General features: G+C 37.2%; 3 protein-coding genes across 6 annotated transcripts in view; 1 reads left to right on the forward strand and 2 right to left on the reverse strand.

Annotated features, from left to right (window-relative positions):
- The window catches only part of LOC128017222 (segment polarity protein dishevelled homolog DVL-2), a 37,146-nt gene extending 29,651 nt beyond the window's left edge, over positions 1 to 7,495 (reverse strand). The window contains exon 1 of the mRNA XM_052602495.1: positions 7,431 to 7,495. Within this exon, the coding sequence (XP_052458455.1) occupies positions 7,431 to 7,480 (50 nt within the window). The 5' untranslated portion in view covers positions 7,481 to 7,495. The remainder of the gene's footprint in view (positions 1 to 7,430) is intronic.
- Positions 441 to 5,679, forward strand: LOC128017221 (E3 ubiquitin-protein ligase RNF182). 2 transcript variants are annotated; one of them, XM_052602492.1, is made up of 4 exons: positions 441 to 1,004; positions 1,141 to 2,181; positions 2,289 to 2,347; positions 2,610 to 5,679. In XM_052602492.1, the coding sequence occupies exons 1-2, from the start codon at positions 518 to 520 to the stop codon at positions 1,197 to 1,199; spliced, it is 546 nt and encodes a 181-aa protein (XP_052458452.1). In that variant the 5' UTR covers positions 441 to 517; the 3' UTR covers positions 1,200 to 2,181; positions 2,289 to 2,347; positions 2,610 to 5,679. The 2 variants fall into 2 exon arrangements, with proteins under 2 accessions (XP_052458452.1, XP_052458451.1); XM_052602491.1 differs by lacking the exon at positions 441 to 1,004 and having other exon boundaries at positions 2,079 to 2,181.
- A 2,173-nt stretch (positions 7,496 to 9,668) lies between the features above and the next one.
- Positions 9,669 to 24,783, reverse strand: part of LOC128017223 (insulin receptor substrate 1-B-like) — a 46,583-nt gene continuing 31,468 nt past the window's right edge. Inside the window, exons 3-5 of one of the 3 annotated variants that reach the window (XM_052602497.1) lie at positions 18,489 to 18,589; positions 17,261 to 17,297; positions 9,669 to 11,124 (exon numbers count right to left, since the gene is read on the reverse strand). In XM_052602497.1, coding sequence (XP_052458457.1) covers positions 17,289 to 17,297; positions 18,489 to 18,589 — 110 coding nt within the window. In that variant the 3' untranslated portion in view covers positions 9,669 to 11,124; positions 17,261 to 17,288. The remainder of the gene's footprint in view (positions 11,125 to 17,260; positions 17,298 to 18,488; positions 18,590 to 24,783) is intronic. The other 2 variants (XM_052602496.1, XM_052602498.1) reach the window with 2 other exon arrangements.

The following is a 24,783-nucleotide window of genomic DNA, read 5'->3' on the forward strand; positions in this document are numbered from 1 at the left end:
CGTAAACAGCAACCGCGTTCGCTGATCTCGCATGATAAGCATTTTTGGTGGCCCTTAGCTTTTGGGGCCCAAGGCAGTCGCCTACCTTTGCCTAATGGGTAGTGTCCGCCCCTGATAAGAATTTACCCTGATGGATAATGGATTTACTAAAGTGACCGTAGTTCAACTCTAGTATTTGTAGATTTCCATGGTTTAACCATAACAGTAAACATATAACCATGTATAAACAAATATATATCCTAATTAGTTGTAATTAAGGTGTATTGAATGTTAAAATGCGTTTCAAATAGAAAGTTAACTGGATATCATTATCCATTTTACTGATTTTATCCATTTCATGATTGAAAAGTTCAGTTTTCGATGATACTGGCCTTTTAGTATCGGTATTGGATCGAAAACAAAATACGTGGTATCGCTAAATCCCACCTGTGCTTAGAGACGATGACATCACTTTGTTTAGAATTGCTTGTCCTGTTTGACTCCTCCCTCCTCCTACGAAGCCTTCTTCACTATAAGTATGAATCCCCGGCACTTTACTACCAACTGCTTCGAGATTTCGCATCACGACAGAAGAAAAAAAAAATACAACATGTGTCCAGAAACGGAGTGCGGAATCTGCTACCGATCTTACAACCTCGGTCGTCGGTGTCCTCGCCAGCTGTGCTGCAAACACACGTTTTGTGAGAGCTGCCTGGTGACGCTCGCGGGGTCCGTGGAGAGCCCTGAACCCCGCGTAATGTGTCCCCTGTGCCGTCACTCGACTCCGCTGACGAAGGCGAGAATCCAGGAGAACCTACCGATAGACGAAGACATTTTTGATAGACTAGTTACCGCGGGCAGCGTGGAGGAATGTGCGGATGACGATGAAGACACCGATAAGCCAAACCGGGACGTGGTCATCCTACCAAAAGAGGACGTCCCGCCGCCGCCAAGATCGCGAAAAGGACACCTGAGGCAATGCTTAAGTCGCCTGTGCAAAAAAGTCACCGGGGGTGCGCGGAGAAGTGAGTATCCTATCTCACCTCGATAACTTCTTTTCAACTGTTTGATAATTTATGTTTAACTAGTATGTTTGAATGTCTTTAATACATATATTGAGTTCCAAGAGAGTTAATTGTCATGCGTCTTTTTCGTTTTCAGATTGTTTGACCGATGAAGACTTGAGGGACCTGGCAAGGATGGTCGGCTACATGATGTGAAAGACAACATTTCAAGTTGTTGATTGTCATTCAGACAATCCTTAGGCCAAAAGATGCAACCAAACACAATTAAGGGAACAGATGAAACCATTTAAGTATGATCAATATTGAAAAACACTGGTTTACTGCTAATCTGAACATATGGGTGGATGTGTCCCCTTCTGTGACTGTGGGGGTCACTGCCCTGCCTCCAGGTTATGGATGACACCCCGCAGAGGGATCCTGGATGATGTGTTTGGGAGCTGAAGCGGTGGAATGTCACCTGTGAAGGAGGACTGTTTGCTGTCGGGTGTGGCTTGTCACCATAACAGACGTTTAGGATTGTTAGCAACCTATAAACACAGCAACAAAAACGTAAAAAAAAAAAAGACCCACCCTTCCAGTATAGCTTTAGGCCAATGTTTTTGGTGCTGTCTTTGCTGTTACAAAAGACTGTAACGAACAAGTTTTTTTTTTATATATATAATTTCTATGAAACATTACTTGTGTTTAATAAGTTTAATAATAAAAAAGTTTGGTTTTCAGTGTTACATTTGTATCAGATGACAGAACTTGGATTATATTTATCTTTTTAAACAAGTTTCATGATTATTTTTTTAAAAATGTGTATAAGTATTTTATATTTTAAGAAGACATTATAGGATTACTGTATACTGATGTGTACCAAATAAATATTTTTATAATTTTTATGACAGGTTTAGCACATTGTCTTTTTTTAATCACTACATATACTTGTTTTAAAGGAAAGGACAGCGTAACAAATTTTCATCATACTTTCAGAACTCATAAAATGTGAATGTGCAAATGTGCACGTCTTTAGCTTTAAATGTATTCAGGTGAGTCTCATTAGTGATCACCAGTATCCCGATCAACGATATTAGCGTTTTAGTGAGCCAACATTAGGAGGCTAACTTTGAGCAGGTGGTGCACGAAAGCACAAGCGCATTAGTCCTTAAAACATGTCTCTTCAATTCTATCTGAGGTAAGCATTCAGACCTTCACTTTAATACAACTGTTTTATTTTTGTAATTTTTTTGTTTTATATATACATATATAATTTTAAGTCTGACTACTTTTTTTTTTTTATAGACTGGCTTTGGTTGGTTTGATTCTTTCTGTTGTGGCATGTTTGCCTGATGTGTCAGTTGGTAAGATTTTGTTGTTTTGATTGCTTCTATTGTCCTAGTTTGCAAGTGGCTTTAGATAAAATCATTTGCTATTTGACTTAATGTAACTTTAGTTTTTCAGTAGATACTTGGAACAGCTGTGATTAAAAGTCAAAATGTATTGTCCTTTTTGGATGGTTTCTCAGAATTGCATCTAATATAGCATGACTATCTAATTAAACTGGCTTTATTTTTGTTGCCATTATAAATAATAACAAAAAAATATTGTTGGTTCATCACCCAGTGCCCTTAGGAGACATCACAGATGATTCAAAGATCAAAATACAAGTGTTGGAAAATGTCAAAAGTGTTAGTCCAGCCATTCAAAGTCCAGTAAGAGGCAGACTTCAAAGGCAGTTTTTACAACAATTTAACAGCAAAAATCAGCTACCCAGGACCAACCTGGCCTCATACAGCCAGAGAAATGATGGCAATGCAAAAAATCCAAGCTTCAGCCGCACTGACACAAGAGCTTCTTCAGATGTTCTCTATTACCATTCAGTCCCAAATAAAGTCCAGACCAATACCAATCGCAGAAATAATCCTGTTGAATTTTCAAGTGTCAAATTTAATGATGGAATTGATGCTAAAAGAAGCTATGCTTTGCAAACAGTCAGACAGGATCAAAATCTGTTCGACTTTAAAGGGAGCCAAATGGGCTCTAGCGATCCAAATATAGCCCAAAGGCTAGTGAGGAAAAATGGTGGAATGCATGCAGCCAATCTGGATAGATCTGGCTCATTTGGATATCAGAATATTTTGAAATCAGAAAGTTCACAACCATTACGACGCAATGAACCCTATTTGAGGAATAATATTCCATCTGAATATATGTCTAGAAGCTCAACTGTAAACCAAATGAGGCACAAAAGTGATAGAAACATGCTGTTTGATCATTTACCTCAAAACCGTGGCCAGAATCCAAACGTGCTGAGGAATACATCTCCCTCAACTGTTAGAGCAAATCAACAAGAGAGCAAACCATTACCACATACTTCTTCTGCTGGGACTGCAGTCATTTCTCACATATCCTATGCGAATACAAGGGATCTAGCTCTTTCCAAGGTGTACAAACCTCCAACAATCCCGACCGCAATATCTCCTGGCTTTACGGGATCAAATTCAAATAGAGGTCATGACATCGTTCCGTTAAAAAAATCTCTCCTATTTTCTTCTCAACGTGATCGTGTCAAGCTGTCTGATTCTGAAAGGGTTGCTAGTCCCAAAACAAAATCGGCCACGAGCAGCTACACTTTCAAGGACGATCAGTTGAAATCTACACAAAATGAGTACCAAAATAGGGGACAAAGTAGGCCGAATCTTGCGCATATTCAAACATTTCACAGTCAAAAGGAGTATGATAATTTGGCTACAGGTAAATCTGCCTTCAGGCCATCAGTGACCAATAATGCCCGTTCTTACTTCCTATCAGATGAGAACAGTAGCATCCAGATGTCTGCGTTACTCGACCGGTCAAAACATAACACGGACTTGACTCCACAAGGGCAGTTTGCAAAAAAAACAATGTTAGTTTCACAACGTGCTAAAAATATGAACCTACCATACACAACAAATCGTTCATTAAAGTCAAGTCAGCATAACATCCGAAATAAGGCCGATCTGAATCAATCATTATTCGTTCAAAGTTATCCTGCACTAAATCTTATGCCTGGTAACACAATAGAGAGCGTCCACCGCGTTAGTCCATCTGTGGCAGGCACTCAAGGCACATCAGAAAATTCAGGTACATCTAGTAGCCAAAACAGACCATATTATCTAACTTCTGAAAAGCCATATGCTTTTAAAGGTTTCGCATTTGTCCCTTCATTGCAGACATTTGTACAAAAAACCGAAATGCACTCTGGCCAAAAACCTCTCTCAAATTCTGTGCAATATGCACCTACTCGTCCACATGCAACCTTAAATGCACTCGCTCAAAAGCCATTGATGCGTAAGAGCTACCAGAAAGTGCCTTTTCAGTTCAAGGACATTGAAACAAGCCAAGAAAAGCAACCTCTGGATCAGACAGATTCTTTTGATAATGGACCTCAGCATGCAACCGTCTCTTCTACTGTAGGTGCAAGTAACCCGATGTCTAATGCTCCAAAGCCCCATGTTGTTAAAGCTCAAGCTGTATTGATGAAAACCTCTCTGAGCGGCACGAATACTTCAGCAAGACTTACAAATAATGGAGCTGTTTTCCTTCAGAACCACCCTAAAACGGGGTACGGTGGGTTGACGGTTGATAAAGTTCAGTCAAAAACATCTCAGAAGTGGACTTCAAGTAGGCTTGCTTCAGCACATAGCTTGAAGAAACATGAACGTCTGTTGAGTCCGACAAAGGAAACCAAAGACGGAAACACTGCTGGAATAACACAATCAAATATTACTGAATCTTACAGTCCCATGAGATTGCGGCCGACGAGCAGCACTGTAAATAATAGGTGGGCCGAAGTGACTCAAGAAGGAAAGAGATCTGAAGAAATTTCAAACCATCAGAATGTCTCTGCCATCCCAACCTACCAATCTGCAATATATAGAGCTGCTGACATTAACAGACATAAAACTAATAGCTCCGCAAAGCTCACTTACCAGTCACCTATACACAGATCTTCTATAAAAACTCCTGGCAAAGCTAACCTAATACAAAGCCAGGGATCAAGACCCACAAGCAGCTTTGTAGTAGGAAGGTACATTAATAAATTTGATAAAACCTCAGCCAAATCAAACATCAACATGTCTTCTACAAAAATGGGCCTAAACGCTTATAAACCAGTTCAGTTTTCAGATATAGCGGGTAGCGCCTCCTTCACTAACGCTGCTGGCAACACGGCAAAGAAAGAAGTGGATCCTGAAAGCAAGCAATACCGCTCCAATTCAACATCAGTGATAGAGGAAAGTATGATCTCATCCTTACAAAATGAAACTGATGACCGTACAGTGGATTTAAGTGTCCCTGAGCTTATGCCAACTGCTGCTATAGCCTTCACCAAACAATCACCGCTGCCATTTACAGAAGAATATACTCCACGTCAGCCAACTGTCTATTCCTCCTGGGATCTTGGGAATCTTACCTCACCTACAGCAGAGGGTACCAATCCACTTTCTGAGGGAACATTGATACCCAATACAACTTTGCTGGTCAAACTGACATCAGATTGAGGTCTGTCTCTTCACGTTTTCTACTGTATGTACTCCAGTGGCAACTGTCATTAACCCCAACAGACTTAAATGTGAAGTGTTTTTCTCTTCTGTATTTTAGATGGCACCAGATCTGTTGTCACTTTCACTTGCATTAAATTTGTGAGTTCTGAGTTTCCTAGTTTGTGCTTTACTTCCCCTTGGTAATTGTTATTTTTAGAAGATAAACATGGTTGGTATTAGTACTCCAGCAATAGTCCTAAGCATAACAATGTAATCAATTTGTAAAACGTAAACAATGCATCCATAAGACACACTTTCTCTTTCCTTCTCCTTGCTGATACCCCCTAGAATTCAGTTTGTTAGACATTTATTTTTATTTCTGGATGCTACTGACAAAATATGATTTTAATAGTTCAGGCCAAATTTTCTCTGCGTTAGGCTAGACTTGTATGACTATTTTAATGAAGCTAGAGTTGGGTCATTTCTGTTGTGCCGTAAATCGAACTTTTTAAGATAATCAATATGCTTGTGTTGTAATTTAAGGACCGATCAAAACGAAATTATTTGACTTTTTAAAACTTTTAAGGTCGGTAGTTATGTCAACCAATATATAATGAAGGTCGATCCAAATTAATTTCACAGCGCGTGCCTCATACGGGCACCAGATGGCGTGTGCGCGCTGTCAGAATGATCTCACAGGGTTCTTCGAGTTCATTGTGGACTTATTTTGTTCTTTTATTTAGGACTGAACTGCTAAAAAGAAACTACCTGAAAACAAAGGCATGTGTATTTGAGCAAGCTTGCGATGTGTGAACACCATTATTAATCTGAACTGTTTTGAAAATAGCCTAGCAGATCTATTAGAGTATTAAAAAACACAATTCTAAAATGACTTTATTCATAATGTTGTCAGAGAATTACTCCCTTGAATGAATTACCATGTTTGACAAATAATTTCTGATCATCATAATCATTAATGACAGTTAGTCTTGCTTCTACAATGCCGTAGTATCAAAGCCATAACTGCCACCTTTGTAAAAATGACCCCTAACCTTTTCCCACTAGAATGGCCTGTGTATAAAAAAAAATCCCCTTTTCTATCCTCCATCCACCCTGCTTGAGGCCAGGACACACACACAAAAAAATAAACTGAGGGGTTTTCTGTCAATCTTGATTACATACATTGTACAATGGATTACCACAATCCCCCTAAAAATGCTTTGATAATGGAACATTCCACTTTAAGACCTTTGCAGTGAGAATCAAAAGCTTTTCTGTGTGTAAAAGCTGTAAAATTGTATTCTATTTCTAATGACTAGTCATTTGCAATTTAGCTGAACAACAAATAAAGGTGGACCAAAAGACACAAATGCAAAAATAAATCCCTATGTGTGCGTGAACATTTTGCATACTGTCATTTTTTTTTTTTTTCAGCCAAGTCTCCTTGTTTCCCTCCCTCCCTTTCTCTCTCAGGCTGCATGCGGGGGAATTCTGTAGCATGTGTCTGTGGGTTCTCAGGCAGCTCTTAGGGGAAAATAAAATCTAGAGGCCCCGCAGTGACGTGACCCTTCCTTGCTCTCTCACCGCTCTGCTATTCACACTCTGTACAGCTAGGCTAGGGTACAGGGAGCCTTTTTGTTCAGATGTGAAGCCAACTTCTGACAGCTTCAGTCTCGAGCATTCAGAAAGAACCCCACAATCTCATCTGAGCTTCAAAAGAAACCTTGGTTTGACTAGAGTTATTCTGTGTAAACCAGATTCACTGGAACACAAACATGGCAAATATGGCCACATTTATTTGGCGTCTGGGAAATATAGATACATGGTGTAAAGGAAACTGGCAAGAGAAAAGGGTCCAACAAAAAGCTGTTTTAGTTTAGCGATAATGACAGGGTATTAAAATGCATTAAAACATAATTACCTTCCATGCTGTGGGCGATGAGTACACACAGCAAACCTACTGTTCCCCATCGACCTGTGTCTGCTGAACTTTGGTTAGACCTTCCACTCAAAGGACTGAGCGATCAATGAGGCTTTACTGACTACACCTGTGCCACATTGAAATCTGTGAGGACAGGAGAGGAAACAAGAGACTGTATGTACCAAAGTAGCTTGTGATAACCACTAGTACTGTGTCGCTCTCTCTATCAAGCGCACATACTCACTGGCCTTCCTGTCTTGCTTAGCCAAAAGGGAAGTAATAAAGCAGGAGGACTTCCTGCTGTATGGCTCAGTGTAAGAATCAATTGTAGTGTTTGCTTATTCCTCTGTACAATGCACATTTTCTGTATGCTTCACCTTGCTGCCAATGCAGTGTTGAAGACATGTCAATGCCATTTAAATACTTTAAAGTATGGTGAAATAAGCATAAGGCTTGGTTTTGTGTTATGTTGAACAATTTAATCTAAATGACATTGTGTAATATATATATTGAAAAAAGCTGCACCTTTACTGAGAATCTTGTTTCTTTTTTATTTTACAATAAACCTTTAAACGATTACATGCTCGGGTACTTTATCAAGAGTTTCTGCAGGTTTTATGAATGGAAATTTAAAGAATACAACGAATGGAACACATTAATATAGTCTCTAAATTATTTAAATAAAAGCTTTGATCTTGAATAGGTTTGCTTCCAAACCACTAGAATATGGAAATAACTTTTATTGTTGCTTCTAATCACTGCAAAATTAATCAGTTATGTCTTGTTTTCCATAAATATTGTTAAATCAAGATACACTTGAGAAGCAAAATGACATGACGTAAGCATAAACTTAATTTTGTTCAGTTTCTCAGTGAACAAGACTTCATATGTTCAATTTGCATCTCAAGTAAATGTACCTTGATTTGAGGATCTTTAGATATTTAATTGTACTGAAAAACAAAACTCCTAAGGAAGATATTCATTTTTTGCAATACATGCAACATTTAATGGCAAGACTTTCTGCTCCGATTTAGGAACTTTTTAGGCCTTTTATGTGGAAGGGTGAAATAAGAATTTTTAAGACCCACAGAAACCCTTTTTATCCGAATCAAAAGAGCCCTAAAGTATGCGCACACACACACTTATTCTGCTGCCTTCAGCCGTGTGCCGAGCCACAGACCCTGTGGACAAGATGGTGAAACTACAGACACGTGTGGATTACCAGCAGGTCATGGTTGGCAAATACATGTACCTTCACTTCTGTGTTTCTCGTGTAGGTGAGAGTGTTCGTTTCATCACAGAGCAAAGGCCATCAGGTTTTTCCTGCATGTGCTGTTGATGGGTAAGAATATAAAAAGCAGTTGCATAGCAAGTGTTTCTCAATGCACAGAGTTTGAGGTTTAATTGTGCCGGGGCCACTGGATGTTCTGAATAATACAAGTACTCCTGTGGTAATAGGCCACCCATGAATATGTGCCCTGACTTCCAGTCCTAGAAACCCAGCCTTCGACTGATGTCGGTGTGCACGTACAAGTTGAAACCAGGCCTTCCACACAAAGATCCCTTTTGTACTGGTGATACGTGCATGAAAAATGTGTGGAATGACCCTTAAGACTCTGTATACTGTAATCTATCAGCTCTGAGTAAAACTAGACAACTTGCTGTTCACTGGTGTATAGCCGAGATACTGTTACCACTCTATCTGTTTATAGAGGACAGTGAATACATGACAGGGCACATACTATGGAAGCTGTATCTACCTCAGAACAAAAAATAAAGACAATTATGAGATAGAATGAAATAACTAACTATAAGTAACTCACAATTGAAAGATAGTTCACATTTACAAGAAATAAAGTTGAAAGTCTGACAAATAATGTCACTCTGCAACATGCGGAAAGTGAACCAACTCCAGGGTAAGGCTAAAAGTAGCCTAATAACTACGCACATCATAAACCCAACTATTTTAGGCAAGTAGCCTATACCAGGCTACCAGATGTCAGAAGTCAGAATGAGCTTTATCGCCAAGTGTGTTTACACATGCAAGTGATTTGTCTTGGTGACAGGTGCTTCCAGTGCAGAAGAAAATACAGACATAGAGCAAACATACATGATAGTGCAGACACACATAGGCATTACACAGTAGAGATGAAATAAAACACAAATTGAAATGTATTATCCTATAGGATTTGAACAATCATTATGTGGCATTCCCCTCCTGATAAAAAGTGCAGCTGGTTATGATCATTGTGTATTTGTCAGTCTGGATCCAGTAAACACCATTTGTTACAATCACAAGTCAAGATGGAACACCCTGAAACAGTTCAGTAAAGAGTCAGGAACAAACATACTACATATACACACTAGTGCAAACATAACCATCACACACTGAATATCGTAAATAAATATCCATATCAATCACTGAGGGTTGTCAGAAGCAGATAATAAGGCAAAATATAGTTCATCCAAAAAATACAATTCTGGCATCATTTATTCACCCTCAAGTTGTTCTAGACCAGCAGAAGGAAGTCAAACAGGTTTGAAAAGACAAAATAATGACAAATGGTTCAATTTTAAGTCAACTGTCCCTTTAAATTAATTCAGAAGAAATTCTTTATAAGATAAAAGATCTTCCATCATAATAAAAAGTAAAAAAAAAAGAAATAAATCACATGAGAAAATCATGTTTTTAACATTCCTGTTTTTATTTTACCACTGTTGGCCAGCAATGGGTGTCACTTGTGGGAGTGTGTGGGGATGATTTCAAAATGATATCCTTTACACACCCCCGTTCTGGACTATCATTGGTATAATCCAATGTGGAATGGGTCAGCTAGCATCCTTGCGTGCCAGTGGAGGTAAGCTACCGCAGGACACCATCACAGAAGCACCCCACCCTTAGAGTAAAAATAGACACTTAGTGTCACTGAGCCAAATGTCTCTTGCTGGTTCCTTTCAGGACGCTTCTGTGAAGGGAAGAGGGAGGGAAGAGATGCAGAAACGAGACAGGCTTTTAAGTACTAATGAATGCATGGCCAAAACATCTCATGCACGGGGCAAAGGGGGTAAAGAAAGAAACAAGGAACAGGGAAGGATGATGAAGCAGTCAGTCAACACATCTGTGATGCTAGATTAGCTAAACACCATGAAGAACACTATGTGAGATTTATAATAACTTCATCTTCATCATTATCAGCAGAAGAATTACCATCAGTGTTGTTGATGTCTTTAAAGACACCCTTTTCCTTCCATAAAATGTACATAAAAATTAAAGAATAGCAACCTTCAAGCACATCAGTCAATTCTTGAACAATTGAAAGTCTATATTCAGAAAGCGACAATTAAAAACGAGGCACTTTTTAACAACTGTAACTGAATCACTGAATCACTGAATATTGGACACGAACTGTTCAAGTTTCTGTTGAAGGTCATTGTCATTGGCTCCACTGTCTTGATTGTCCTCTCTGATAGGTTCCTGTGCTTGTCTGTTGAGAGTCCAGAGAGCACTGGCGTTTGTTGCTCTTCTCTTCTGGCGCATGTTCCCGTTGCTTGCAGCAGTCTTTCAAAAGTGCTTGCGAAGTTTGCTGGGCTTTGTTCTTACACCTTACTCCGTGTTTCTGCTCTGCATTCAGGTGCACGGGAGAGCGCCGGTGTTCCGTTTCCCAGAGTTCCATGTTGCTGCAGCCTCAACATTCTGAAAAACACAGAAATTAGACACAAGTTGTTGCATATTCTAATACAAATGAGTGGCAGTGTTATTGTTGTATCACTGATATTACTTTTATAGTTATTGATAACTTTTTGAATTAGATTTTATTTTTAGATTTTCATATTTCAATTTTAGTTACAGTTTTAATAATTTTGTGGTGTTTTAGATTAGTTTGCATGTACTTTTTAGGTTTTGGCTTATATTTAATTAACTTTATAATAAACCTGATCAGGGGAGAGGCTGTTACATTTTGATGTCTGCAATAAATAAATCTGCAGTCTAAGAATACATTAAACTGAAACTGGCTGAGAGGTCTTGTTACCTCACACTGTTCAATGATTTGTGCAACTGCAATAAAATCAATAGATATGTTCTTTTGCAGCTGTTCTTCTCAGAATAACTATTTGTAAATGCACCGTGACATCGAGTTGCAAGAGACCATATTGCTCTGAAAATGTAAATGAGTTTATGAGAGGACTAACAATTCTAAAAACAGAAGACATGTCGCATGTGCTGAAGATTACAGTAGATTTTAGGATCTAATGGATGGGATGTTGTATGTGTATGTACTATCTTCTTCTTAATTTTTGCAAAAAATAAATAAAGTAACATACCTATAAAAGCTTTGCATGAACCAACAGGTCAAATATCACCCAAATCCAATATCAAATCAATGTTATTAAAAACAAAAAAATGTTATTTAGTTGTTACTGAAGGGAAGTAAACAAAATGATGACTGATGACCTGAAAATTGGCCAATGTTCCTTTTCCTTGTTGCTCTCAATTTTGTAGTCTTGGCTCTAATTGTAAAACGCTTGCCCCCCTCTACCTCTGCCCTCACTGCGCACAGCTATATTTACTCCCTCCAGAACAAGTCGTTCCAACCAGAGCACAAAGAGACTCAATCAGAAAGAGAGCGAGGAAAAGGCAGGAATCAGATGAGCATCTACACCAACGTTTGGCAATGCAGCAACTAAGACACAAATTATACTGGTGACAGGTCATGCTAGCCTTTTCAACAGCAAAAGAAAACATTGAGATTTTACTACTTTACTACTTACTGTGTGTCCAATTTAAATTATTAGTTGTGTTGCGATAACATTTATGCAGAAGATAATAAAAAATAGACACAGAAATACTCACTATGATACAATAAGCATTATTATTATTATTTATTTGCACCTTTTTTCATTGCAATACATGTCTCTGTTTATAATCAATGGTGGCACTTCAATAACCGATGAAGTAGAAAAGTGTGCATGCACACTGTTAAAAATTCCTTTCATCACAACACTAGCTACTTTGTGCTAGTTTGGACATGACAGCTGCAGTGCTGCAGGTAGAAAGCCATTTCCTGCACTAAGAGCCGTGATGAGATGAGACCACAGATTCATCCATCCATCCATCTCTCTCATTTCATCACGTATCCTGCCATCCGTACACTGATCAATTTAACAAAGCCTCTGGGACCATCTCTCTCCCTCTCTCAGTCTCTGCTCTGTGACATGTTTTATGTTTAGTCTGTCTGTCTGGGTCAGCATACATTAGTTCAGTGTGAGGGCGAGTGAGAGTACAGTGGGGGGGGGGGGGGGGGGGGTTGGCTTGTTGTTCTCATTGACTCGTTGGATGGAAATGGTGCTTATTTGCACATTTTTTATGCAATATTCAAATTTTGCGCAAAAGTTAAATTTGCCACTTTGCATGGAAATCCAGCTAATAATATGTTTATCCATGTATGTATATATGTGTGTGTGTTTGTGTGCCATTCAATGGGATCTTACAACACGGACATGAAACAACAGCTGTGAAAGTTCAGCACACACACACACACACACACACACGAGAATTAGTAAATGAATGACCTTAGCAAAGCAAGAAGGAAAGTCCTGCAAGTAATCAGGGTTTATTAATTAAAGAGTGTGTGTGGTTGACAACAGGTATCAGAGTGTACACGTGTGGGTGTTGTAAAGTACATGAAAATCTGTGTGCTTGTGATAACCCCTTTGAGTTTTCATTTATTTAATATTTTTGAATAAATACTCAAATCGTTCATAAGTCTAATCACTGCTGAACTCATGTTTAAGTCCACACCACAAAATGCTGCAGATTTCTCTCTGAAATCAACACAGAAATCGTGAAAAAAGTCTGCATTTTCCATCAGGGCCTGGTGAAAACCCAACTACGAGCACTAAACTAACAAACACACTTTCCTGACTCATCTGTACCCTCTCTCTCTCGCTCCTCAGCATCAACCACTTTTTGCTGAATGTTTTTGCAGAAACATGCAACATAAATCATAGTTTGAATGTCTTTTTCCTCCTTGCATAACAATATATAATATTACACAGCAATAATATCATTGTATAATTAATTACTTTAAATATCTCAATGCAGCCCACTAAAATGAAACGACATATATCACATACCCTTCACATACAGAATACTCTGTATCTTGTGAAGTGAGTGATCTCAGTTCTGCTCACCGCTGTGCCATTGGGCTTGACATTTAACCCCAGGCTGTTTAAGACATACCGCAGTTACATAGCACAGAAACACAGACAGTTTTAATAAAACATATTTTCATATAATCATAAAAATACTAACATTATTTTTGCAAAAAAAACAAACAATAAAAAACATTGATAATAAAAAAAATTAAATGCTGTTCTTTTGAATGTTTCACTCATCCAATAACATGATTTCTAAAGCATCATGTGACACATAAGACCGGATTAACAGCTGCTGAAAATTCAGCTTTGTCTTTACAGGATCAAATTATCATTTGAAATGTGAGTCATGAGAAAATAATTATTTTAAAACATGTATTTTTTATTCTAATAAAAGCAGCCATGGAGAGCATAAGAGACTTCAAGCTCATGTTCAAGATATTTCATGTTCAGAAACATGAGAAAACAATCTTACCGACCCAAACCTTTGAACAGTATACACAGGCTTAGTTAAAATACTTTGTGGACAAAACTGTAACCAGGAGTCAGCTAATTCCCATCTGATTTCGATATAAGTGAATTTAAAAACCAACAACAAACATTGTTTAGTGAATTTCTGCACCCAAATTCCTGCCTTTTCAATAGGAATCCATGTGATCATGAATTCTGCATAAGGACAAAAGATTTCTCCACACAGATTTTGCATCGGGTTCAAACTGGTGAAGTAGATTAACCATGCAAACTAACAGAAAGCTGCTTGGTTTAAAACAGTATCTCTGTGTCATACATCGCTACACTATTTATAATGGACCTTTTTGCCTGCAGTTTGCTAAAGTGACCACAACTTTAAGATGAGTAAGAAGTGACCGTCCTTCTTTAGACAGGTAAGAAAATGTGTGTGTGAATATGTGCCCACAGTTGGGAAGAGTTTTGCTCTAGGTCTTAAGAAGACTCAAGAGGAAGCTGTATATTTATTGAGCGATGCTAACTGAGCCCTTTCAGAGCTTCAGCTTTGGACTGAATTTGTCCACACACACAGACACTCACGTGCCAGTTTACTTAGCTTTATATCCGTTTCAATTACTAAAAACTAAGCCAAACAGCTTTTGAATTTTTGGAATAAAAACATGATTTGGTTATACTGTATTAACCATTTCTCTAAATGAGGACCCCGAAGGAAGGTTTTGTCAGATGTAACTCAATTTGTCCCCAAAGTATAGCCAAATAAAAACACAGATGCACATACCCATGAAAATACCAGGTCAAAATACAGATCCAAAATGTTGGCACATCAAATGACTAATTATTAATAAGTGCTTACTTCTCTATTTTTTTTCCTTCCCACCATCCTCCTGTCTCCCACTTTTGCTGTCACTCGCCCCTGTCCCCTGAAAGTGTAATGTTTCACTCTGTAACTCTACTCTGCAGAGCTTCAGTGAGAACTGTTCAACACTTATGCACACAGGGCAACAGGCTGTGGAAAATATTTATTAATGATCTCTAAATGAGGGATGAACAGCCAAGACAATCTGTTTTATTTCTGCCACTTCACTGAGCCTCTATCCTGGGTGTTTCCCTGCTTACAGTTAGAGACGATGAAATAGGCTTCAGCATCTATTCAACCCTATGCAGGACAAGTGCCTTAGAAAACAGATGGATGAATGGCTGGATAAGTTTTTTTTGTTTTTTTGCTGTACAAGAAAAAACTAAAACTGATTTTATTAAAAAAAAAAGTATTTGGACACTAAAGCAACACTTACACTTAGGGATGCACGATAATATCGGCACAATATCGGTATCGGCCGATAAAAGCTCAAAATGACCATTATCGGTATCGGCCGATATGAATATTTCTGCCGATGAGCCAAACCGATATTCTCCAAGTGAAATAATTGACCTGTTTTTCAGATGTGAATGTCAGTCTACATTTGTAAAATAATACATTTATGGTAGAATCAGTACAGAAGAGATACATGGATTTCTCTTCAGTAAAATTAAAGTTTAAATATATCAGTATATATTTGTATATATATCGATATCGGTATCGGCCAAAATTATTTTGAAAATATCGGCATATCGAATATCGGCCAAAATCCAATATCGTGCATCCCTACTTACACTAATTTCATCAGTCAAAAAAATATAAAAATAAGTGCCATGTGCAGTCAAACAATATTTGTTTTCCAGAGCTAAATTATTAACTCTTTAATTCTAAATAAATAAAATGGCATTAATGGCATTTTGGTGGATTTATGAAATACTGTACATCAAATTAACACAAAAATGTTCTGATAAAATATAGTTGTTAAACTTGTTTAATATGTCCATAATTATATATATTTAAACACACACACACCCACACACACAAATACTTTTTTCTTTTTTATAAATTGCATGTGTCCTGCTCTTTTAATCTAATGCAATGATATAAACTAGTTTTCAAAGGTTCGGGGTCCCTTATGCTTTATTAATTTGATGAAAAAATACAGCAATATTATGAATAATTATTACAATTATTATTATTTTTTTTTATTTATTATTATTTAAACTTTTGAACAGTAGTATTTTAAAGTGTGGGTTAAGTTAATATACTATTTAAGTTAAGATAAGCTTAAGTTAAGATAAGATACTATTACTAAGCTTAAGATACTATTTGAGGCTGCTTGATATTAAAAAGAAAGCTTAAAAAAGTGAGAGGGACTGAGAAGTTATATAATAATTAGTTTTGTCTTGTCAGGCTAGCTCATAAAGTTTGTCAGAAGCCCTGCAGCACTGAACCTGTCAACACACACACAGATAAGCACACACACCCCCACACTTGATGAATGACACCGACATCATTCACAAAATAGAAAGAAAGAGGCTCTCACATAGATCATATTTTAAACAAACACACCGGGCAGAAAGTATGGCATATTTAACACAATAAGTGAAAGTGCTGAGTATTTGTTTTTACATGAACTCACATGCACATACACATACACACACACACACACACACACACACACACACACACACACACACACACACAAAGTGCCGCCTCCTGGGTCACTGGATTTAATCTCCACTTTTTCTCATCTTGTTAATGATGATGAGATGCTGCAAGGCCATTTATCCCTCTGGAGGTTTAAAAGACAGTGTGTGCTTCAGTGTTGGCGTGTCTGAGTGTTTGTTTGTGTGAGTTTCTGCGTATTAGCAAATGTAACCTTCCTGTTCCCTTTTAAATAAATAAAAAACTAAACATGCACTCAAAAACATAAACAAGACATTTTTAGAAAGTACGTGGACAGTAATTACAGAGGGAGGTGTAAGATGGAGAACATGCAGAAAGGAATAAGGGGTGAGCAATGCTGACGCACATGATGAAGTAAGCAGCTAGCTGATGTTTTTGCACATCTGTACGTCACTTCTAAGCCTTTCGGTCACTGCATATTCAAACCAGAGAGAGGAAGAGAGCAAACCGAGAAAAAGAGACAGAAACAGATAAAGCGCTGCATGGGGAGAACAAAGAAAGCTGGAAGATTTGCAAAGAGTTGCAAAGAAAAGAAGCGAGGGTTGAAAGAGAATATAGAACAACACACAGAAAATGATGTGAAGAATTGAGGTTGAGCATCATTCTTCACTGTAGAGAGATAGTTAAGGCAAAAAAGAAAATGCTGTTGTTATCTGCTTACCCTCATTATAAACAGGTGCTGTTTGCTGTTACTGTTTCTGAGGAACACAAAAAGTAAGCTCTTGAAACGAAGCTGTTATGCCATCATTTTTAAATTTGGACATAAGCTAAACAAGAGCTTTGGTTATAGCTGAAAAATCCTATTTTTTCCAATGATGGCAAAGCTGAAATTTCAGCATTCATTACACTAGTCTTTAGTGACACATGATCCTTCAGAATAGATTTTTTGGTGATCTTTCTCTTTAAGTCTTTGACAGGTTGACACTCTGAGAAGTACAAACTGTGCAAACAACCAGATCACTGAGATAACAGCAGCTTCAGACTGGAGTGCTGGGCAGAGACAGGTTGATTTAGTTAACTGAATGTATGGGAGTGTTACATAATTCACCCTGAGGCCCAGTCTGTTCTTCCTAGCTCCCAACAAGCTTAAACCAGTCTTTGACAGCTACACTCACAGAAACTGTCTCACATATCTACAATGTACAAATACTGTATCTGCATGAATGAGCATGCACTCATACTATACTGTTAGATTATAGTGGCTCTGATTGGTATAATTAAGATTATGATAACATTCAATCATTTAAAAATGTTACATTCTAAAAATGTCATTCTAAAATCTACAATATCTAACAATATATAAAAACAAACAATATATTTAACAATATAATGCATTTTATAAAGAAAATCTATTTATAAAAATGTTATTTTATACAAGAGATAATACAACATATAATAAATAAAAAATATGTATTACTAAAAACAATAATAGTTAATATTAGAATACATTTAATAATAATATAAGAAATTTTTATTTGTTATATTATGAACTGTATATTAAAATCTTTCAATATTTAAATAATAATAATTATTATTATTAACAACAATAATAATAAAGTATTAAATTATCAAATTAATTGCAAATTATCAGTTTGGATGCTCCTCTGTGATACTAAAAGTACTTTAGTACTTTTCTTGTCTCTCTCTCTCTCTTTCTCTCTCACTCTCTCTCTCTCTCTCTCACACACACACACACACACACACACTAAACTCCTGACTGCGGGAAAAACTTTAATCAGAGATACAGACTTTAATCAGTTTTGTTTCCCAAAGGCCCTGTAAAGCTTTTTACACACACGTCTAGTTAACAGTGGAATTGAACAACAAGGAAAAGTGTATAGTGTGTGTGTGTATGTGTGTGTGCGTGTGAGTGAGAGTTTGGTGTTTACATTTGTGTGTTTGTCCAGAGAAGCCAGATCCCATCCCTGGAGGGTGAGCACACATTTGAGGAGGGCGGTCATGGCCAAAGACAGAATTGAGCAACTGAACTCTTAAACAGAATTAGAAACATTAAGCAATATCAAACATTGCAAAAGAACATAAAAAACTGTTATGTAAAAGAGGGTCAATGTACTTACTGCACAGGAATATTAATGTTCATAACAAATAGTTCCAACCATATTGCTGAAAGATGGTTTGCTGGTTTGTGTTGGTTTTTAAAGCCAGCCCGAGCTGGTCTTCCACTGATTTAACAGCACTTCCAGCTTGAGAGACTAGCTAAGCATTTGAGGCTGTAAGCATTAATTCTGTGCACTTAAATGACACCGAATAAATGCTAAGTTAATTAATGCCCAGTCAATTAAATTGTTTTAAAATGAATGTATCTTATTAAATGTTCAGGTAAAAAAGAGTAATAGTGTATAAAACAACTTCCCAGATACAGAAGAGAAAGGAAAAACTGTTTTAAAATGTTTTTTAGTAATGTTTCTTTAAATGACACTTATTGTGTAGGTGAGTATAATCTAATTAGTGCTCTTTTATAGACCTTTAAACCCACACTCAGACACACAAACACAAATAATCTAAGACTGGAAGTCTAACCAATGCTTTAAGCCATTTAACAAGATTAAGAAAATATAAAGAGAAGGGTATGTGAGCTGATCTTCCAGATCACTGCTGAAATCCCATTGACTGCTGAATCAGCTTGTTCCTGCAAGAACACCTCTAATGGAAGAACAACCTATGGTGTAAAACAGACCCACACACGCTACTACTTTTCAAAGGTTTGGGGTCAGTAAGTTTATTTTTTTTATTTTATTTTATTTTTTAAAGGAAATATATACTTTTATTCAGCAAGCATGCATAAAATTTAACAAAAGTGATGGTAAAGACATCTACAATGTAACAAAATAAATAAATATAAAATATAAATATAGTAGCTACTTCTTTTATATTGTAACTGCTTTTTAATATTTAAACTGCTGTTCTTTTGAACATTCTAATAATCAAATAATATTAAAGGGGGGGTGAAATGTTATTTCATTCATACTGAGTTTTTTTACACTGTTAAAGAGTTGGATTCCCATGCTAAACATGGACAAAGTTTCAAAAATTAAGTTGTACGTTTGAAGGAGTATTTCTGTTCCAAAAATACTCCTTCCGGTTTGTCACAAGTTTGGGAAAGTTTTTTTCGAGTATGGCTCTGTGTGACGTTAGATGGAGCGGAATTTCCTTATATGGGTCCTTAGGGCACTTCTGCCGGAAGAGCGCACGCTCCCGTATAGCACAGCACTGAGAGCACAACAGACATTCACTGATCAGAGCGAGAGCGTCTTGAAATGTCACAAAAGGAGTGTGTTTGGTTGCCAGGGCAAGACAACCCTGCACAGATTACCAAAAGAGAAACAGCATTAAGGGACCAGTGGATGGAGTTTATTTTTACAGAGCATCAACGGAGTTGTGCAAGTGTTTGTGTTTGTTCCCTGCATTTCGAAGATGCTTGTTCACAAGGCCCAGTTTGACGACGGATTTGCGTATTGGTTATTTCTTAAGGATGATGCAATCCCAACGAAAAAGGGTCACGATCGTGTGTTGGAACCACAGGCGGTGAGTAAAACTGCTTAAAATATCTCTGCCTCCTTGTTAGTGCGTCCCCTCCCATGCCGGAGACCCGGGTTTGAGCCTCGCTCGGAGCAAGTCGTTTCTGCTGCTGCTCTCGTTCAGTTTAAGCCTCGGGATCTGATTCTGGATCATAAATAAACGGCTGAATCTGACTGTTAGTCATGGTTTGTTTTGGGTGGTTTTTTCCTCACGGTAATGTCACAGTTTCCAAACGCTCTCAACGCAAATGCCTACTTGCGCTTGTGATTCTTTAGCTCCGCCCACACGCCACGCCTCCAGCCGGTCGTGTTTTTCCGGGAAAAATCGGTACAGACTATCTTTCTCTTATGAATATAATAAAACTAAAGACTTTTTGGAGTTATGAAGGATGCAGTACTACTCTATAGGTACTCAAGATTAACAGGATATTGAGTGAAAACGAGCATTTCACCCCCCCTTTAAGGAAAAACCCCCCCCAAAAAATATTAAGCACCTTTTGTCAACTGATAATAATAAGAAATGTTTTTGAGCAGCTAATCTGCATATTAAAATGCTTTCTGAAGGACCATGTGACACTGAAGACTGCTGAAAATTCAACTTTGACCACAGAAATCCATTACATTTTTAAATATATTTTAATTTGGAATATTTCACATTACTGTTTTTTAATCTGTATTTTCCAGTAGTGTCGTGTAAATAAAAACTTGGAATAGGTCATCAGAATTTTTTATTTTTTTTTACTGTGGTGATTAAAGTATAATTCCTGTAGCTTTTAGATAGTGTGCACTGTAAAACTTGCATGTGCTTTAAATTTACTGCAAGAGCATTCACACTGAAACCATTTATGCATTTTTAAGGCAGTGTATCAAATGAATATTAGTTAAATACTTAAATGCATTGTTTTCTATTCTGTTGCACTCTGTCTAGTTGTTGCAAGAATGTGCCTTATCTAAAGTCACCGGAAGAACTCGTCTGATTGGGATCATGTAAACCCAAAAACAGTATTATTATACAGACTTCCTTAATAGAGATTAGTCTACATCACTTCTTGTCCTTCATTCAACCAACCCAACAAGTCAGTTTTAAACGTGTCCCTAATGCTCACACACTTACATCTACAACTACAGAATGTAAGAGATCTACTGTATGTAAGAGATCTAGGTGTGTGAAACTCGACAGAAGTGCTTGCTGAATAATGCCATGAGCTGAAGAGAGATGTAACTAAGAAAAGCAGAACTGCACTGAACACACACCCTAACATGGGATGGCATGGGTAATGGGAGTGGGTCTTTCCATTACCTTTAACCTATGAAACTAGATCTGAAGAAGACCATGTTTACTCCAGTTTCAGCAAACACACACACACACACACACACAAATATGCTCACTTTTCTACATGCCCATAGGTTTCAGAGAGAGATGCAGTCATAGTCCTTCCAATGCACTTCTGTACCCATAACATCAAGCCTAGATAGAAAGAGAGAGAAAAAAGCCCTGACAGGCCCATGAGCCTTTATTTCTCCTTTCCTTCTCTTATCTGCCCATCGTTCTGTCTTGGCTGTCTCAGCTGACACCATCACTCTCAATGGAATGAGGCTTGTCAGATCTGAGATGAAGAGATTATTCACACACACACACACACACAACACATACGCTCACACATGCACTTAATGGAAATGTACTGCACCTCTCTGAGATTGTGATGATCGGTCGATGTGAAAATGTCAGATGATTTATTCACTATATCTTGCAATAATATTTCACGTATTTTAAATTTACGATACATGTTTTTGTATTTGTAGCAGTCATGAATTAACACACAAGTTTTAACTCTAATTTAAATATACATTTCCTGGAGTAAAATTAACACTACCAAAGTTAGATTGAACTCCATCAATGTTAAATTAAAACTGCCAAGTTTGCTGTACAATTTTATAAAAATGAGGCTTTTCTATTATTCTTATAAGGTTATTCTAAAATTCAGATAAATATATAAATGCATCTGTTCTGATGCATATAAAAACGGTTTCCTTTTTTTACAACACAAGCTTAACAACATAAAAGTCAAATTTAATTCCATAAGTGTTGAATTAACATGGCAAAGTTTGTATAATTTCTAGCTTTTATTGACAATTATGCTTAAGCCTTAAACAAATATTTTTGTAACAAACAAACTTGTTTTTGTAAGCAAGTTAATGTTTAACAAAAAATATAAATGCATTTAATTTCTGACACAAATAAAAATGATTTTCCTAAAAACACACTGAAATGATTTTGTGGTGAAGCCAGTGAAAATATTGGCAAAGAGAAATCTGAACTACTGACCAGATGAGGTAAGCAGAAATAATACTTGTTAAGCACTGAAATTAAAGAGAGAGAGAGAGAGAGAGAGAGAGAGAGAGAGATTGATGACAAAAGAACATGTAAAAAATGAAAGATGAAAGGTGAAGAAAATTGCCAATGGAAAAAAAGTGGACAAAAATAGGCAAGATGTTCTGAAACAACTTGGGCAAGAACTCTCTGAGGTCAGAGAGGAAGACAAACCAAGGCATGGTCATATGCGTCTCTATAGCAACCGTGTGTATCTCTGTTCCTTTGACGCAATAAAATGGCAGATCAAACTCGACAACACTCTCGTTTTTTCTCTCTGGCTCCACATCGAAATACTGGCTCCTTGCTGTCCGTGTTGTGAGTCATTGTTTGGCCTTGGTCTATGCTGTGCAATAGGACTACTGAGATAAAACTGAATGAGTATCACATGGGTAAATGATGTAGGTAAAGTGCAACAGGACTTTCAAATGCATATTCAGTCGAAGAATATGCAGCTGAACATCTTCTCACAGGGTAAGGGTAAATGATATGATTCTTGTTTCAATCGCTCATTCACTCAAATGTGAATTATTGGTTGATGCAAGCGAGTACATGGGCCTGTTGCACAAAATGATTGTGTTTTTGCATTAAACCTCAGAGCTCAGTAACCTGTGCATTTAATTTGGATGTGTTCTTAACAGTTCAATATTGCAATTTATTCAACCTGTTGCGCCCCATGTGAAAATAGCTGAGAATGCAATGTGACATATTTTGCATGAATGCATAAAATAAAGCTTGCATATCTAGAAGCCTTTGCAATCACATCCTTCATATATAATCACATATATATTATTTTAGGTATAAATGTCACTCTCCTTTCCCCCTCTGTTGCTCTGTGTAAAATAGGGAATGATTTGTCTATTTATCCTTTACACACAGATATCCTCATTTCCTCTCTCTCAGTGCAGTCAATAGAAGATTAAGCGTCAAAAGACAGTAGCCCTGGGCTCTAACTGATGCTACTCTCACACACACACAAACCGTGCAGTAAACTGGGCACTTGTATAAAACATTTACTGCCGGGCACGCATCCAGACACACACTTTGCACAATCTATGTGTGCAGGTTTAAATTCTACCCTGTTCGTTTTATTCTGCTGCACACCCTGATGCTAAAAAACTGCAACTCTACAATCACTTCTGCCGAGTTAAGCAGACCTGCCGGAGAGACGAGCGGAGGCACAAAGCAGTCATGAGGGTGGAGCAGGGGGAGGCCCGTAGCACCTAGCCTCTAAGGATTGTGGGTATAGCTGCAGGTGCAGCGGGGTCAGTATTACTGACAGATGTAGCGAGTAGTGACTTTGACGTAATCACTGTCTGAGCAGATGCAATAGTACATAGACAATCATTACATAACCACATCACTGGAATTAACAAAACATAACACACACACACACACACACAGTTGTCATCAAAATGTAACATTCCCTTTGCAGTATCTGCAAAATGTTAATTATTTTACTAAAATAAGAAGGATTTTACCAAATGCATGTTATTTTTTAGGTTCAAACGGTCACTGATGCTCCAGAAGGAAAAACAATGCATTAAGTGGTTGTAAACTTTGTAAACGGAACAAAGATGTGTACATTTTTCCTATTTTGCCTATACATATATATATTTCTTCATTTAGTACCACCCTACAGAAGCTATAGAAGTAATTACTTTTTTCCCAGAAGTAGGCATGCAACAGTATCAAATTTTCATGTTGAGATGAATTGCTAATGCTTTTATCACGGTACACAGAATTATGACGATAATGAAATTTAGTTGCAAAAAACAAAAGTGTAGCCACAATGTATAACAGGTTTAATAACTTTTTTATAAGAAAAAGAAACTGAACATTTAAATATGATAAAGCAATACACAAAAAAATTATAAAGTAAATAATGTCACACAGATTAAAGTACAAAAGAATTATAAACACCAATAGGTAACATCTTAAAATAAGATCTCATTAGTTAACCTAAGTTAATGCACTAACATTAACAATGAGCAATAGCTACATTTGGAACAGAAGTTATTAGTCTTTGTTATAAAATATACAACGATTAGTTCATGTTAGCTCAAGTTCATTAAATAACACAGAAGCAGCTTTTGATTTTAACAACTTGTTATTAACTATTGAAGTGAACTATGATTAATGAATGTTTAGAAGAATTTTCCACTGGCATTTTATGTTAACTAAGTGCATACGTGTGCAAAAGTGAGTTAGCATTTAATATATTAAAATATTTGCAGCAAATGGCTGAGGATATTACACACACAAACACAAACA

The sequence above is a fragment of the Carassius gibelio genome, chromosome A7 (assembly GCF_023724105.1).
Source record: "Carassius gibelio isolate Cgi1373 ecotype wild population from Czech Republic chromosome A7, carGib1.2-hapl.c, whole genome shotgun sequence".
NCBI lineage: Eukaryota > Metazoa > Chordata > Actinopteri > Cypriniformes > Cyprinidae > Carassius > Carassius gibelio.